This window comes from Halichoerus grypus, chromosome 8 (genome assembly GCF_964656455.1).
Source record: "Halichoerus grypus chromosome 8, mHalGry1.hap1.1, whole genome shotgun sequence".
Lineage (NCBI taxonomy): Eukaryota > Metazoa > Chordata > Mammalia > Carnivora > Phocidae > Halichoerus > Halichoerus grypus.
In genome coordinates, this window is record NC_135719.1 from 48,592,988 (window position 1) to 48,611,644 (window position 18,657).

Sequence of the window (18,657 nt, forward strand, 5' to 3'; positions counted from 1 at the left end):
GCTCTCTCAAGTAAATAAATAGATAAAATCTTTTTAAAATATTTCTTAAAGTAAATTAATTTTCTCTATATATTTGTCTTCAGTGCTGTGAATCGGTCCCCACACACTGGCTCGTGTGGGCACTCCATCATGCGTGTACAGATACATCCTCTCGCATTCATTCAACAAATGCTTTTTAAGCATTTCTACATAAAGGCGCTGTTTTCGGTGCTACAGATACAGCAGTGAACAAAACAAAGCCCTTTCCATCATAAAACCTATATTCTAGTGGTGGGAAGCAGATAATAAGTAAGAAAATATACAATATGCCACATAGTAGTAAGTGCTATGGAGGAGAAGAAAGCAAGATGGGATGATCAGGGGGACTGGGTAGGGTAGAGGGAAGATTGCTATTGCATAAGATGATGAAGGAAGCGCTCTCTAATGAAGTGACCTTTGAGTTGAGACCTAAAAGAGGTGAGGGAGTGTGCTGTGTGCATGTATCTGTCACCATCTAATGTCAAGTAGTGAATCTCCCAAGTTACATCTCCATTTCAAACCTCTCGCCTTATTTCCATTCGATTCTTCACTTTGGATGTCTAATAGATGTTTCAAACCTATCATATCTAAAAGTGAACTCATTTTCTTCACCCCCCAGTCTGCTTTACCCACAGTTTCCCCATCTCAGTTGCGCTGGGACTAGAAATCTGAGACTCCTTTGGGAGAAGCTGTTATAGAAAACAATGGGATTGAATGAATGAGATCATTTACAGAAAGAAAAGGAGAGATCACATTCAATGATCAGGAAAAGAGAGAGGAGGAGACTGAGGAGTGGCCAGAGATTTGGTGGGGAGGTGCCAGGAGAATGTGATGCCTCAAAAGATGAGAACATGTTTCAGGGAGTCATTAGTAGTATCCAAATCTGCTGAGGTTAAATGAGATGAAGACTAGGAAACAACTGTTAGACTTGGCATCATTAAAGTTGTTAAAGTGTTCTTCTAAGGAATGGTGGGATTAACACCTGATTGGGAATGGATTCGGGAGAGAATGGGAAACAAGGAAATGGATATAGCAAATTCTAACTCTTCAGTTTTGTTATAAAGAGCTGCAGAAAGATCTGGCAATATTGGAAAGAGGTTGTGGAATCTAAAGGCAGGTATACCCATGAGTAGATATTTCTTGATCATTTCTGCCCAAAGTTTGGAGTTAGAATAAAATCTAAATTGTTATGGCTTAGTTATTTTAAAGGGTCATATTATTGCTCTTACAAGGGGAAAGCAACATTAAATATCACTTCTGAGAGAAAAGTAGGCAAAAACTGCAATAAAATACTGGTAAAATAACCAACTAAAAATACCTAACAGAAATCTGTTACTACATCTTAGATAATATATACTGGAGATATCAAAGAGATGCCAGTTACTACCTTTTAAAATTAAATTATATTTCCTTTTTTTTTTTAATTCAGTGGGGATCTGCAGTATACTTATGTTATAAAAAATCAGTGGCAAAGACTAACACTATATCCTACAAAGCTGGTAAGTATAATTTTTCATGGAATACTTAATATAGATATGTATTATGAGGGCCAGTAAAATTTAAGGAAAAAACCCATGTCTTAAGATGTTTTAGTGTCAGGACTGGGACCACAACCCATGTCTTTTTTTTTTTTTTTCTGTTTTATCTTATCTTTACATTTATTGGATACTTAACGGAAGATTGATTTTAAAAGGAGCTGCCGTAACCATGATAAGTATTCCAAAAAATTAGTATATTCATGTGCTTCAAGGTAGTGTGACCACAAACTGAAGTTTTAGGATTGTGTTTGTATTTGTGTATGTTTCTTCAGAATAATCTTTTCTTGTTTGTCTTACTTAGCCTTCATGGATGAAGCTTGATAAATATTAATTAGTTATTATGAATAGTTATAATGTTTGAGGATTAAAATCTAGATGTATCCTACTGAAGCGTTCAGTTATTTGATGAACATATATGTAATGTAATGTTACTAAATATGTTAAATAATAAGGCATTTTAGCATCATTCATATTATGAGCACCTAAGTTCAAGAGCTGATGACCTAATATTTATTATTGTTTTTTATAGGTCTAATTTGTAGATATCCTCAAGAAGATTATGAATCTTTCTCACTCCCAGAATCTGTTCCCCTATTTTGTTTACCAATGGGTGCAACTATTGAATGCTGGCCACCAAATAGCAAATACCCTCTCCCTGTATTTTCTACATTTGTGTTAACTGGAGCCTCAGCTGAAAAGGTACTGTGTGTTTTAACTAGTATCAACAAATTTCTTGTATATTATCAAGTCTTAAGTTTTATATAATGTAAGCAACAGTAGAAATAACTGGTTAAATTGAATCTATTATACATACTTCTTCCACTTGATTAAAATAACTATATACAGAGATAAAGGAAAAGAGAATTTTCATTCTGTCCCATATACCCAATGCTTTTTTGTGAATATGGTGAAAGATTTTTTTATCATCAAATGATGATCCCTTTACTGCTTCACTTTCTGTGATACAGAAGCTTTGAGAGTAATATAAAAGACATTATTAAATATGCAAAGCTATTTGGAATTATAGACTATTATAGTTGGAAAGGACCTTGGAAATCATCTAGTCTAACATCCTCATTTTATAGATTGGGAAATTGAGGTCCAGAGAAATTTAGTGAATTGCCTGAAGTTGGAATATATATTTCCTTATCTAAAATTCTGTCCCACTCTCTACTAAATAATTATTTTCAGTTACTTTCTTTTTTTTCTTTTTTAAAGATTTTATTTATTTATTTGACAGAGAGAGAGCACAAGCAGGGGGAGCTGCAGGCAGAGGGAGAAGCAGGCTCCCCACTGAGCAGAGAGCCCTATGCGGAGCTCGATCCCAGGACCCTGGGATCATGACCCAAGCCGAAGGCAGACGCTTAACGACTGAGCCACCCAGGCGCCTTTTCAGTAATTTTTTTGTAGAGAATATTGATACAGTTGCTTTCAGTCTTCAGAAAACAAATTCAGTTTAATTAAAACACGTTTTTTGGGGGGAGGGGCACCTGGGTGACTCAGTCTTTAAGCATCTGCCTTCATCTCAGGTCATGATCCCAGAGTCCTGGGATCGAGCCCCGCATTGGGCTTCCTGCTACGCTGGAAGCCTGCTTCTCCCTCTCCCACTCCCTCTGCTTGTGTTCCCTCTCTCGCTGTCTCTCTCTCTCTCTGTCAAAATAAATAAATAAAATCTTTAAAAAAAATTTTTTTAAAAACACCTTTTTTTTTCAATAATGAGATGTGAGAGTAGCACTGTGTAGTTTTTTGTGTGTGTGTGTGTGTGTGTGTTTTAATGTACTTGAAGAAAGCAACAGTGATGTTTGCTTACTGCTGTGTTCCTGGTACCTGGCACCTTGCCTGGCTCATAGGCATGTAAATGGCTCATAACGGTCTAGCTCGTAATGGCTCATCCATTAAATATTTAATTATGTGATTTGAATAAATGATATAAGGTGTATTTATTAAATATATTACTTGTTTTCCAGGTCTATGGTGCTGCTATTCAGTTTTATGAACCATACTCTGAGGAGAATCTCACAGAAAAACAGAGACTTCTTTTGGGTTTAACATCATCAGCAGATGGGAAATCTGATAATTCCAAAACAATTCACACTAATAAATGCATCTGTCTTCTTTCTCACTGGCCTTTTTTTGATGCATTCAGGAAGTTTTTGACTTTTCTGTATCGTTACTCTATCTCTGGACCTCATGTCCTTCCAATTGAGAAGTAAGTTAGAGAAGCCTTCTTCACTCAAAATTTGGTAGATCTTTCCATTATGTGTGGTATGTTTGTAATTATATGGAAACTAGGTTTTTTAAGAGTTATTTGAAAAAAAAGTTTAGTTATTTCAATCAGGTAGTATTTCTCTATTATACTTTTATAGTCGTTACTTTATTTTAATTTTGTTTTAAAGTTTATTTATGTATTTAGTGATTTCTGCACCCAACATGGGTCTCAAACTCATGACCCCGAGATCCCGAGTTGTGTGCTCTTCTGACTGAGCCAGCCAGGCGCCCCACAGTCATGTTATTTTAAATGATTTTATCTCTTAACAAAATGAAATGAATGTCTCATTTTTGAAGCTCTTGTGAAGTTTGGAGATCCTATTTGGCAATTTTTAATTAGTTTTATAATTCTTATTTTTCAAATAATTTGGGTTTATTATGAACTTTTAAAAATATTCCCTATTTTTAGATATCATGAATTTAAAGAAAAATTAGATAAACACATTCTTTATTCTTTTTAAAATTTCAGTGATTTACCTTTTTTTTTAAAAGATTTTATTTATTTATTTGACAGAGAGTGAGAGAGCACAAGCAGGGGAAGCAGCAGGCAGAGGGAGAGGGAGAAGCAGGCTCCCCGCTGAACAGAGAGCCCGATACGGTGCTCGATCCCAGGACCCTGGGATCCTGACTTGAGCTGAAGGCAGCCGCTTAACCGACTGAGCCACCCAGGCGCCCCTCAGTGATTTACTTTAAAATCTCTAAAACTGAGTAACGTTTTATGCAGTAAAATTTGTTGCAAGTGAGATCTAAATATCTTCGTTGTCTATTTGACTATTGTTTATTTTATACCATCTGTTACTCAAACTCTTTTGTATTCTTAAGCAGAATTCTCTGACCCCCGTGACATTTGGGAAGTGATAGAATTATCATATAAGAACATTCAGTGTACAATATTACTCTAATTTTTTCTTGTATTTTTTTTTACTCTCCTCTCAGTATTCTACTCTAGCAGTTAGCAGATTTTTTGGTCTCAGAACCCTTTTATACTCTTAAAAAATGAGGACCCCCCAAAGAGCTTTTCTTCATGTGTTTTATCTGCCAATATTTACTACAATAGAAATTAAAATGGAGAAAATACTTAATAATATACTAAAATAATTACATGTTAACAAGTATCTTTTTTTGAAAAATAACTTTTCAAAAAAAATTAGTGAGAAGAGTGACATTGTCTGACATTTTTGCAAATCTCTAGTGTCTGGCCTAACTGAACACATCAAGGTTCTCATACACACTTCTGCATTCAGTCTATCGCAATATGTTGTTTGGGTGAAAGTATATGAAAAAAACCTGGCTTCACACAAATATTTAGGTAGAAAAGGGAAAGCATTTGAAAAGCCTTTTCAGATTATTGTGTGGATTTTCTGTTTTGATACTGCACCAAAACTTGACAAAAGGTTTTTCACAGTGTGCAATCTAAAACCTTAGTAATGAACTTTCTCTGTTACATTAAAATCTGTTGGTTTTCCTCACTCTAGGTGGAACTTTTACACACACATGATTTTTGTAGCATCATACACTGGTCGTTTGGAAAATACTGGTTCATGGAGTTAATGTAGATAAATTTTACTATCAATGTAAAAAAATCACATTTGTTAATATCGCCACCTATTTCATCAGAAAAATTTTTTTAGTATTGAGAAGTTATCAAGTACATGGTGACAAAATTCTAATTTTCACTTAAAATTTAATTTGTTTATTGAATTAAAATTGAAGTTAATTATTGGCAATAATACTATGAGTTAGTTTTCTTTTTCTTTTTTTCTTTAAAGATTTTATTTTTGAGTAATCTCTACACCCAACGTGGGGGTCAAACTCACAACCCCGAGATCAAGAGTCACACTCTCCACCAACTGAGCCAGCCGGACACCCCTATGAGTTATTTTTCTTGAAGCAACAGGGTCACCTTATTCATTTTTATATAGAAGATACTTGCTGGCTACCCAACATTGGATAGCCTTAATTTGTCAATTGTTCTTCCAAGGAAAAATGACATTCTGTGAGAAGAACAAAACAAAAATTAGGTTCTTTGGTACTGTCCCTATAACATGTTATATATTATCTCCTTAGGGAGAGGTAAAAGTTAAAATGGCTTTTGAGACATTGATAGCATAAACATTGTTGAATGTGAGGAACTGTTAATATGAAAAGTTATTGGATTTAGGTAGAAGCAACTTTAATGTGACAAATGATTTCTGGTGTTATTTGTTCACTTGTTTTTGTAGTAGGGATTTCGAAATTATAAGTACACAGAGCATTTGACTCAACTCGGACTTGTGGTGACATGTTGACCTTTATAGTATATGGCATTCACTTTGGAATCAATTGGGTTCTTGTCTGTTTGTTTTTAAGGCATATTTCTCATTTTATGCATAAAGTTCCTTTTCCATCTCCTCAGAGACCACGGATTTTAGTTCAGGTATGATTTTCTTGATATAAGTGCCCTATTAAATCATTATCAGCTCTGTCAAAATGTACCATAAGAATAACAATTTTAAATGGAGGGAAAGAACAAATGTGGTCAAAAGAATCAGATAGTAGTTCATGTTGGAGTTTGGGCCCTTAGTGTTTTATTAACTGCCTCCCAGGCAGACATCTAATGTTTCCCCTTAGGTAAAAGGTTGAAGAGTTAAAGTAGTTGGCAGGAGACATTTTGAACATACAAAAAGGGACTTCTTTCCCCTAAATTTGTTCTAAGTATTTGAAAGTTTGTCTTTGCCTTTGGCATTTATTCCCGAAGTTAAATGTATTAGAATAGATATAAGGAAAAGTTGTGTGTTTTTTCATATATTATGCAGGAAGGGAAGGTTCATATCTTTGTGATGGGAAAGTTCAAAATGAACATAAATTATTTTCCCTATATCTTGTCCCAATTGACTGTATCTTTTCTCTTCTGTTTACATTTCTTTTTTGTTTGTGCTCTTGATCTGTAAGATGTCTGCCTATTTAATCACCATTTACAAAGTGATTTATATAAAGAAAATATTTTTATGTATTATCACTATATGTGCCTTACTGTATTTATCACAGCCCTTAATGGGGGTGGGGTATCATTCAAAATTTAGAAGTATTTGGCAAATAGGTATTTACAAATTTGTGGAAATACGCACAAATAGGCATAAATTTAAGTATGTAGATAAAACAATTGCACTATAATATTGATACAGATAAAAAAATCTAGAAAAAATATCATTTTTATAATCTTTATAATCAGTCTGTATTATCAACATGTCTTCTTGGTATTTGGTGCCAGAATATCTATATATATAGCAGATTCAGTTTGAATACACATAAAAGATTTCTTTTGTGACAGAAGTTGGCAATTTTTTTTCTGCTGAGGACCAAACAGTAAATATTTTAGTCTTTATAGGCCATGCCATCTCTGTCAAAACTACTCAGCTCTTATTGTGCCAAAACAGCTATAGATCATACCCAAATGAATGAGCATGGCTAGTGTTCTAATAAAACTTTATTTATAAAAACAGGTGGCCTGTGGATTTGCCCTGGAGGCCATAGGTTTGCTAACCCTGATTTTGTGGTATTAAATGAATAATTTAGTCTTTCAATAAAATTTTATTAAAGTGGCATCAGGGGAAAGAGAATTCAGAGTAGGAAGTTAGTAGTTAGAAGAGGTCAGTGGTTAGGACATGCTTTTCAGGATCTTACTAAGTGATATAAACAGTTCCTATACTGGTTTTTTGTTTTTTTGTTTTTTTGTTTTTTAAAGATTTTATTTATTTATTTGACAGAGAGAGAGACAGCGAGAGAGGGAACACAAGCAAGGGGGAGTGGGAGAGGGAGAAGCAGGCTTCCCACTGAGCAGGGAGCCCGATACAGGGCTCAATCCCAGGACCCTGGGACCATGACCTGAGCCGAAGGCAGTCGCTCAACAACTGAGCCACCCAGGCGCCCTCCTATACTGGTTAATGCATATATTGAAACTTCATGGACATCATAATTAGCCTATATATATATATATATATTATTTTTTTTTTTTACCAGAAAGTAGTGTTTTAAAGCTCGTCTTTATATTTCAAACACTTTATTGTAAATTTTCTTCCAGTTATCACCGCATGATAATCTGATTCTCAGTCAACCTGTTTCTTCACCTCTTCCACTAAGGCAAGTAAAAGTTCATTTCTACTTATGTTTCTCCAAATCTAGTGTGAGCTAAAGTGACATTCAAATACTTTCTCTTTCCTAGGTAGAATTTCAAATATTGATGGAAATACTTCTCATTTAACTGTTTCTTACCTAAATTCCTTTTACTTAAAGGAAAAAGAAAAACCTTTACAATAGTTTGGTATTTTGTGTATCAAGTACTTACTATTACATAAGTAGGTATATATATATAGAGTTTGAGTATGAAAACAATTATTTTTAGCTTTAAATACTCTCTGAACAGCATTCAAATGCAATTAATTTTAAATTTAACCCACAAATAAAAAGATACTCCTAAATACTAACCATGAATAAAACAAGGTAGTTCATCACTTAGAAGTTAAGAGAAATTATGAAATATGTTTTTTCTAAAGTATCACTTCTTGAGATGTAATTAGCTATGTAATTTTCTAGCAGAGAAATAGTTACAATATAATTATTTTGTAGCACATACCTAAGGGAGACCAGCTGCCATCTTTGACATTAATTTTGTAAGAATTGCAGATTATTTCATCACTAGGTCTTGGTCCAGAGTGACCAGTGTTTTCTTAACCTTTGTTTGAGCTGAAAATAAACTAGAAATACTGACTGAGACTATGTATAAAATGATCGTAAACTACCCAAGAGGCTTTTTTTTTTTTGGTAACAACTTTATTGATATAATTCACCTGCTGTGCAATTCACCCAGTTAAATTGTACAGTTCAGTGGTTATATTCACTCTGTGAATATAGAGATATAGAGAGATCATTGTAATCAATTTTAGACCATTTATGTCACTCTAAAAGAGAAACCCTGTGCCCTTTAGCAGTTACCCCACCCCTCCCCATTTCTCCCATTTCTACGCACACAAACACACACACGCACACACGCTCCCCAGCCCAGGGCAACCATGAATCTACTTTCTGTCTCTACAGATTTGCCCAGATTTGCCTATTCTGGATATTTCATATAAATAGAATCATATAATATGTGACCTTTTGGGTTTGGCTTCTTTCACTTATAATAGTGTGTCCAAAGTTCATCCATGTTGTATCATCATTACTTTATTCCTTTCTGTTTCCAACAAATATTCCATTATATGGATAGACCACATTTTATTTATTCATTTATCAGTTGATGGACATTTGGCTTGTTTCTAGTTTTTGGCTACAATAAATAATGTTGCTCTGAACATGCACAAGTTTTTTGTGGACATGTTTCCATTTCTCCAAAAAAACTTGTTAATAGTTTTGCTTTATTTAAAAAAAGTTAATTCGGTGAAGCCAGTTATTTAGCATTATAAAGACAACATACTGATTGGCTTACTGCATTATTTACTTTATCAGTTCAGTATTTTGTTACCACACAGAATGTCTCAGTTTGGGTTATTAATTTGCTTTGTATGTATATACCATCACTTGACTTGGTAGCTCTTGATTTCATATTACTATTATCATTACATTACTAAAGATAATCTATTTGTAAATCCAAATTTTAATATGTATATTTACCTTAAGGGAAGACCAAAAGTTATGTATTTTTTTCTGATAATTACCATGAAAGATGAGAAATTAAAAAACAAACTTCCATTGAACAAATTTGCTTTCAACCAAAGCATCCCTCTTATAGATTGAATTCTTTATTTGGACATGATCTACATAGCAGATCTTTTTCTGAAAAGAAAAACGACTTTTCATTTTCCATATTGGATACAATGCAGAAAAATCGAATAATTTTGAAACTTCAGAAAACTTCGTTGTTTTCATAACATGTTTCTGATGAGTGTTTTCCACACATAAGGGCAGCAGTCACATTTAAAGTTGAATAAATAATATAATCCTACCCTAATCATGACCTTTTTTCATTATTTTGGATAATGAGGCATTTGAATTTTTTTAATTGTATTTTTTTCTTTTTTTTTTGGATTGACAGTGGTGGCAAGTTTTCAACACTACTTCAAAATTTAGGCCCTGAAAATGCTGTCACACTACTGGTGTTTGCAGTAACAGAACATAAGATTCTCATCCATTCCTTACGGCCTTCTGTGCTTACTAGTGTGACAGAAGCATTAGTGTCTGTGAGTATCGGAGTTCTTATTGGCAATCAATTTTGTTTTAAACCTAATTTATTCATTTAATTTAAAGCTACTTTAAGACTTAGCTAAAATTCAGAGAGTAATGAATTTTTATGTTGTGAAAAAATACTAATTTTCTGACCATTAATATTAGTTATAAATATTTAATTTGTTATCAAATGTTAGACTTTAGGTATGAATATTTAAAAGACAGTTTTGTGTGTATGCTGATAAATCATGCTTCAATGTCAAACACCTGAATACTTTCCTATCTTTTGTTTATCCAAGATGATTTTCCCTTTCCACTGGCCATGCCCGTATGTTCCTCTCTGCCCACTGGCTTTAGCAGATGTCTTGAGTGCACCATGTCCATTCATAGTAGGAATCGATTCAAGATATTTTGATCTCTATGACCCTCCACCAGATGTTAGTTGTGTTGACCTAGATACCAACACCATTTCTCAGTAAGTACATTTTAATGATTCTATACCCAATAATTTACAACTTCATAGTGTATGTATGTAATTGTATATTTTATGAATGCTAATTAGAAATTCCTTTGAGCTGTATTATTTTTATATTTGAGGTTATTACCATTTTGAATCAACTCGTACTATTTTTTTTTTTAAGATTTTATTTATTTTAGAGAGAGAAAGAGAATGAGAGTGCGAGAGCTGGGGAAGGGGCAGAAAGAGAGGGAGAGAAGCTCAAGCAGACTCCATGCTGAGCGCAGAGCCCAACATGGAGCTCGATCTCACCACCCTGAGATCGTGACCTGAACCAAAATCAGGAGTCAGATGCTTAACCAACTGAGCCACCCAGACACCCCCAACTCATACTGTTCAGTGGGATAAATTTAGGATATTAGAGAGGTTTTACTGTAAAGAAAATATATATTTAATCCTCAGATCTTTAAATATTTAAGAAACATAATTATAATCTTAGAAATTTAGCAGAAGGGAAATTGAGGTTAGAAATAGAAAAATTTATTTTCCATTTTCCAGATGAGTGGGAGTGAAATCACAAATTGAATTGGAATGCTTAGTATTTCAATTCTATTTCTAGTCTTGTATAATACTATTAGAATGCTAATACTTCAAGAAAATTTTATATACTGCTTTAAAATTTCTAAATAACTTTTAAATTATACATGATTTTATCACTTTTATACTTTAGGAATATTAGGACTTTATAAGTTTCCCTCTCTTTTTACTGGAATAATATTTAAGTTGTAGCTACTGGAGCTATAAAAAACTTACAGTTTTTTTGTAATTCAGTTCTCTTGTACTGTTTATTTTCAAGTTAATCATACTTAAGCTATTCAGGGAAGAAGAAAAATTGATCCAATGACCACATTGCATTCACAGGACATACTTAAAATAAAATAAGTCTATCAGTAAAGCCCAAAAGCTGGTACACCTTTTACAACTTAAATATGTGTATATGTAATAGATTTTTCTCCATTTTTAATAAGCATATTTCATATTAAAGCCTTTTGATTTAATACTATAATCTTATATTAATTCTAATCTTGTCATATGTCAAAACCTCAAGTGCCTAAACCACTAGAAAAAATGGTTTTCTATTACAGAAAAAATAATATATAATATAGAAAATATATAAAATGATAAATATTATAGCAAAAGAATACTTTTCTATTATAAAGCATATACGCTGTCAAAAAGCTTTTTTTCAGACAACACTTAACCAAGAAAATATGGGATATACTTTGGGCATAAAAGCCATTTTATATATGGGGTTTACAGAATCAAAGATTTTTTACCAGGAACATGTCATTCATTACCAGGAATATTTAATTCTTTAAATGTTAAAGTAATATCTCTTTTCTTTGCCAGTTGTTACATGACACAATGCTTTTAAAAATTGAAATTAAGGGTGGTGAATTAGTATATACTGTATTTATTATGGTAATAAATTACGTTACCCTCTTTTTATACTTTCCAGTTTGTTAAAAGAATTTTTTTAATTTTATGTTTTTGTTTTGATCACTAATGAGTTAATCAAAGAAAACATGAGTCATTTGCACTCCTCAGTAGTCTTCCTTCTTGTTATTATCGCCCATAGAAGGACTAAACTAGTGAACTAACAGCTTTCTGCTTTCCTTCATCCAGAATTTCTGGAACCTCAATCTGAAATTTGAAAGAAAAACAAGTTCTGAATATGCAATTTTGGTTTCTTTTTCCCTCTCTTAGATACATAGATACAGAGTATGTTATGCATGTCAATAAATTTTTGAAGAAAGGGAAATTAATATCTGGTATGTACTAGGCATAAAGCTGTATGCATCGCCTGTGTTGTCTCATCTTATTCTTTGTATTTTGTGAGGTAGTTTTTATTAACCCCTCTGACAGGTAAGGAAACCAGAGCTTAGATTTTTAAGTAATTTATCAGAAGGCACATACTGCCAGCTGGATTTTGAAACCATCACTGTCTGGCTCCAAACCCACTACCTCTGCCACTAATTACTGGCTATTTATGTAATAGTAATCTTGTAAATGGAAATCACCATGAATAAAAATGCAGAAGGCTATCATAGATGCAAACTCAGGTACTAAATAAGACTCTCCTACCCAGCCAAGTTTTAGAGTGAAGACATCAAGGGCAAGAGGAGGAAGTTATGTGAATAAATTACAGAAATTAGATGTAATGCACAGATACCAAGATTCTGTTCATTCATGCTGCAGACATATCTTGAACTCCCTTTTTTGCTAGGCACTGGGAATAAAAAGGCAAACCAAGCACACTCCTTTCTCCTGTTGCTCATAATCTGGTTTTACAAGGCAAGCATGCACAAAGTGAATGATAAGGTACAGCGGGAGTGTGTGTTGCTAAGTTTTACCAAGAAAAAATAATGTAAAAAGTGTTCTACATTGTCTTCTCACTGTAATGCAGTATTCTATACTCTTGGTCACATTATAAATGAAATATAACCTTCGCTGTAGGACATCTGCAACTGACCCTGTCCTCTCTGTATTTTTTCCTCATTTGTGGAAAGATAGGGTAGATTCCAAGACAGTGGTTCTTGGTCAGCCTAAGCTTTCCCATCCATTCTTTTTTCTTTGTTTAGTTTCCAAGGTGATAATTTTGCCCTTTTTGTTCTGTGGGAAGTACAAGGAACATAAAAAAAAAATTCAACTTCCACTGCACACCTGGACTTTATTATTGTCTTTAGAACATGAGTGATTTACTTTTCTTCTTTTTCTCTCCATTTTTCAAGTTTTCTAAAAAGAAAAAAGTACAAAATTTTGTACTTTTAAAGTACAAAAAAATATTTACTAAATAAAGAATGGAGGGGCACCTGGGTGGCTCAGTCATTAAGCGTCTGCCTTTGGCTCAGGTCATGATCCCAGGGTCCTGGGATTGAGCCCCGCATCGGGCTCCCTGCTCGGCGGGAAGCCTGCTTCTCCCTCTCCTAGTCCCCCTGCTTGTGTACCCTCTCTCGCTGTCTCTCTCTCTGTCAAATAAATAAAATCTTAAAAAAAAAAAAAAAAAGAATGTAATCAACAAAGCTGTAGTTAAGTCCAAAAGCTTTATGGTGTTTTATCACTGTGTTCTTTTCTTCTCTTACCCCATGTATAGTTTGAAGAACGGCCATGTTACAATAATTGTAATAAAGGAGAGTATAGGAGTTTGTCTTAGAAACAAAGCTACCACTTTCAAGCAGATACCCTCTTTTGTAGTTATAAAAGTATTTTGGAATGTTATCCTTTATCCAAATAATTTAATATTATAGATTAGTTCTTTTCTGAAACAAAAACAAATTTTACTTTTACTTGTAGGAAACTAAGAAACTCAATATTTAAATATACCCAAGAATTCTGATAAGCTTTCTGGATCATCAGTTCATTTTTTCTATATGAGTTCAAGTTTTCCATAGTGCTTTTTCTTAAAGTCTATAAGAGAGAAACCTCCAGTTGGTAAGATTGTCCCAGTATTTAGGTATTTAAAGTCTTTTAAATGAGGTTTTGAGTAATGACCACCATATTGTTTGTAGTGATTAGTATGATTCCAATGCAAGTGGAATTTACTCAGTACCAACATAATTATAAATTTTTAAAAAAATTTTTTTAAGTATTTTATTTATTCATTTGACAGAGAGAAACCATGAGCAGGGGGGAGGCAGGCAGAGGGAGAGGGAGAAGCAGACTCCCCACTGACCAGAGAGCCCGACATGGGGCTCGATCTCAGGACCCTGAGATTATGACCTGAGCTGAAGGCAGACACTTAACCAACTGAGCCACCCAGGTGCCCCCATAATTATAAATTTTTGAGCTATATTTAATACAAGGTTCTTCCCTCGTGTAAATTAATTTTTAAATATTCTGCATTCTAACTTACCCCTGTGGTATTTTTCTCCTATTAATTAGAATGTTTTGTATGTGTTTTATTTTTTGTTCAATGAATTTCTCTTTTCCCTTTTTTATATATAGCAAAAAAAAGTCCATCTAACAAATATATTATTGTTGTCATTTAATCTCAGAACTGGTGACAAGAAAAATGTAGCCTGGAAGATACTTCCAAAGAAACCATGTAAAAATCTGATGAACACACTGAATAATTTGCACCAGCAGTTGGCAAAATGTAAGTATATAACTTAATTAAAGGAAGTAATTTAATCTGAAAAAGGACTCCAATTACTTTGCCTTACTTGTAAAAGGATACTGTTTATTTTATCTGAGGGAAATGTTTTTATAATCTTAAGGGTACGTGAACATTAAAGCAAAATTTGTTAGAAGCTGAATAGGAAATTTATAAAATTTACATTTTATATCTACTACATTTTCATAGAACCATTTTAGAATAATAAAATTCAAAAAGAGGTTAGGGTGATTGTTTTCTTTAATTTTACCATTATTGAAATACCAGGGAAAAAATAAGGGTTTCCTCTTGTATATTTTCTTCATACATAGAAGTTTCGTTTTGAAAATTTAAGACAGATGGTTTAAATTAGAAAATGCTGATGATTTTAGTGGGGTGAGAGCTGGGTCATATGCTTTTCACTTTCCATGGATCTTAATGCTATGCTTACCTCAAATAATTTGAAAATAGAAGCTTGCCAAATGCATTAGGAAATTAATCAAAATGAAAATTGATTAAGATATGGAATACTTTAGTAAAAAGCTTATATAAGAATACCTTGTCAGTGATCCAGAGATATATATAAGAAGAATTAAACCTTCATTTATTTAATCCTCTTGGTACTTATAACAATGGCTCATTCAGGGCCCATAAATTAATACTTATTGTATGAAAAATGGCCAGTGATAGTGTGGCAATATTTGAGGTTCTCAATTATGTATTTATCATTTATCTAATCTTCTTGGTATTTTATAACAATGGCTCATTCAGGGCCCATAATTTAATACTTACTAAATTATTGTGTGAAAAAATGGTCAGTAATGGTACAGCAATATTTGAGGTTCTTGTTTATGTATTAGGTGAAATGTAAACATAGCATGGGGCCTACATCCTTGAGGGTTCAAAGTGCCTGTAGAGTTGGAAATAGCATGGAAGAAGACAGTGTTTCCAAAGTAAACCTTACAATAAGCAGATAATTTGGAAGCAGCTCGTAAGGACTGGGATATGAAAACAGTGATGTCAAATAGAACCACATTTTATCTTATGGAACAAATAAATTATGTATAGAATTTTACTTAAGCTAACTACTTAATTGCTTTCTAACAAGGCATGTACTTCTTTTAAATGGCTGAGAAGTCCAGCAGCTTTTGTAGCAATATTTAAAATATTATTAAAATCAATGAAATAGCCCATCCAGCTCAACTGAAGGGCAGAAACTTAAAACTATAAACTTTTAAACAGTACTGATAGTTAAGGATTGTGTGATACTTTACAGCTTCAGAACACTTTCACATACATAAGTTGAGGGAGGTAAAATAGCTTGTCAGAGATCATACAGTTAACAAGGATGAAGTTAGGATTAAAATCTAGGCCTTCTATATCAATGCCCACATTCTTCCTAGCACCGTTACTTTTTTAGGCAATAAGAACTCCAGAAAAAAAACTAAGATGATTTATTGTTCCTCATATTTAAAAAAATTTTTTTAATTTTGAAACAATCACATTTTCCCTGACCTTTGAGAATAGATGCCCATCACCTCCAAATGGAATATATTTCCTACCAAAAAAATATATTCTCCTGCATCACTACAATATAACCATGAAAATCAGGAAATTAACACTGAGCATTACTGCCATCTTTACCCACAGACCAGATTCTAGTTTTGTCAGTTATCATAATAATATTCTTTATAGCAAAATAATCCATTTCCAAATCAGATGTTATAATTTAGTTTCAAGTCTCTTTAATCTCCTTTTCTCCAAGCAATTTCTTGATTTTTTCCTTCTTTTTCTTGATACTTTTGAAGATGATACTTACTGTCATAGAATGGTCCATGATGTGGGTTTGTCTGAGTGTCCTCATGATAAATACAGGTCATACATCTTTGGCAAGAATATCACAGAAGTGACACTATGTTCCTTTCCTAGCATCCTTACCAGATCAGGCACTACTTCAGTTTGTCCCATAATTGATGAAGATGTTCACTTTGTGCACTTGATTAAGGTGGCGTCTACCAGGCCTCTCTATTGTGAATTTATTATTTTACTACCTAAGGGCTTTAGCATTGAATTGTTCAGGAAGAGGAAGAGCTGTTTTTCACATTCTAAGCCTTGCGTGTTTTTCCTGTAGGCACTTATATTTTTTAAAAGGGAGGGTGGGTGGGCAGAGATAGGGCTAATGAATTTAACCCTATATCCTGCTGATATGGTTGCTATGATTTTCATTTATTAGTTTATATATAGTTACTTCAGAACATGAATTTTTTTGATGGTAGTCAGATAAACAGGAATAATTTTATATTTACTTTGGTTGAAATACATGCAGCAGAGCCTAAAAAACGATGTAGCAAGCTTTGCTAGGGTTTACCTATTATGAAGTTGTATAAACACAGAGTTGAGGTAGCTTGAGCCCTTTTGAAAACAACACATTTATTTCTTTCAAATTTATTGAGATATAATTGACATACAGGACTGTGTAAGTTTAAGGTATACAGCGTAATGACTTGACTTACATATATAACAAATTTATATTGATATCTTTATGAACATTGGTTTTAAGAGTTTGGAGAAAACACTAACACTGATTTTCTTCACAGTGCAGCAGAGACCAAGAGATGATGGACTAATGGACTTAGCAATGAATGACTATGATTTTAATTCTGGAAAGAGGTTGCACATGATAGATTTGGAAATCCAAGAGGCGTTTTTGTGTTTCATGGCCTCTATTTTAAAAGGTTATAGATCATACTTAAGACCAATAACACAAGCCCCGTCTGAGACAGCCACAGATGCATCCTCTCTTTTTGCCCTACAAGGTGAGTGATTGTATAGTTTTATAGTTTTCATATTATTGAGTTTAACCTTATGATGATTCAGTTGTTTTCTGTGTTAATTAATAGCTCATGTTTATCAAAATACATACCTATTTTGGAAGTATGTGAAGATCAACTTTGTTGGTAATCCATCTCCACAAAACTAGTTATTTCTCGGGCACATTAGTTATAATCCCATTAGCTAAATACTTGAAAAGCACAGAGCTTCCTAACCATGTAGGAATGTTGTATCACAGATGTGTTGAGATATTGATATTTTTAGCTTTCAGAGCAGCTAAGCAATGTTGGACACTCACAGGAGCCCCTGGGATGGTCACCTCCAGGCATGAGCAGCCTCATTCATTTTACTTCAGTGTGCTTTATAAATACTACTTTCTGTTTGTGCCCCAAAGCAAAAGAAGTAGGAGAGCCCCAGAGTGCAGTTTCTGTCATAATACATATTTATTTTTCTCTGGTGGTATATAACATTTGCAAGAGAAATTCATTTAATATACATATATTGAGTTCCTCTAACTACTAGGTATATAGTGGTATGCAAAAGGTACATGGTCACAAAAAAAAGAGAGAGAGAAAGACATGGTCACTTCTCCCATTGAGCTTATAGTCAAGAAGATAAGCAATTTGAAAATAATATGAATGAACACTTTATTTTACAACTTTAGATCACAGAAAGCCCTTCTGAGGAATTTATGTCTGAGCCATGATCTCAGGGATGAGTAGAAATTAGCCAGGCAAAAGAAAAGTAGAAGACAGTTTTAAGCAGAGAGAACAGTTGGAAATAATTTGAGCATATGGGCCCAAAAGAAGGCCCAAATGTAGTGTAACTGACCATAGCGAGCAATGTGGAGCATGAAATCAGGAAATAAATTTTTACTCTGTTTCAGTAAGACACAGACATAAACAAATACTAGAAGAGATGTAACTGCTGTTTTGAGAAAAGCCAAATACATGGACAGAGAGTATGCCATGAGCATAGAACATGCAACACATTGGGAGGGAAAAAGCAATTTTAAAAATGCTTTCAAATTTACTACTTTATGTGTAATCTTCAAGGTAGTGGGGACCACAGAGACAATTCTGGGTGAGGATTTGAAAGATCTAGGTTCAAGTTCCTTTCCTGTTGCTATCTTTGTCAGGTCATATCCCTTTTCAGGGGTCTTAGTTTCTTTTTCTTCAAAGTGGTGGGTT

The 18,657-nt window shown here is 33.5% G+C and overlaps 1 protein-coding gene across 7 annotated transcripts in view; it reads left to right on the forward strand.

Annotated features, from left to right (window-relative positions):
- DENND4A (DENN domain containing 4A) overlaps positions 1–18,657 on the forward strand; it is a 145,819-nt gene that overhangs the window by 69,094 nt on the left and 58,068 nt on the right. For all 7 annotated transcript variants that reach the window (XM_078079181.1, XM_078079180.1, XM_078079182.1 and 4 more), the window contains 9 exons: positions 1,448–1,517; positions 2,086–2,255; positions 3,524–3,765; positions 6,174–6,240; positions 7,885–7,943; positions 9,895–10,039; positions 10,325–10,500; positions 14,538–14,638; positions 17,233–17,451. In XM_078079181.1, the coding sequence (XP_077935307.1) occupies positions 1,448–1,517; positions 2,086–2,255; positions 3,524–3,765; positions 6,174–6,240; positions 7,885–7,943; positions 9,895–10,039; positions 10,325–10,500; positions 14,538–14,638; positions 17,233–17,451 (1,249 nt within the window). The remainder of the gene's footprint in view (positions 1–1,447; positions 1,518–2,085; positions 2,256–3,523; positions 3,766–6,173; positions 6,241–7,884; positions 7,944–9,894; positions 10,040–10,324; positions 10,501–14,537; positions 14,639–17,232; positions 17,452–18,657) is intronic.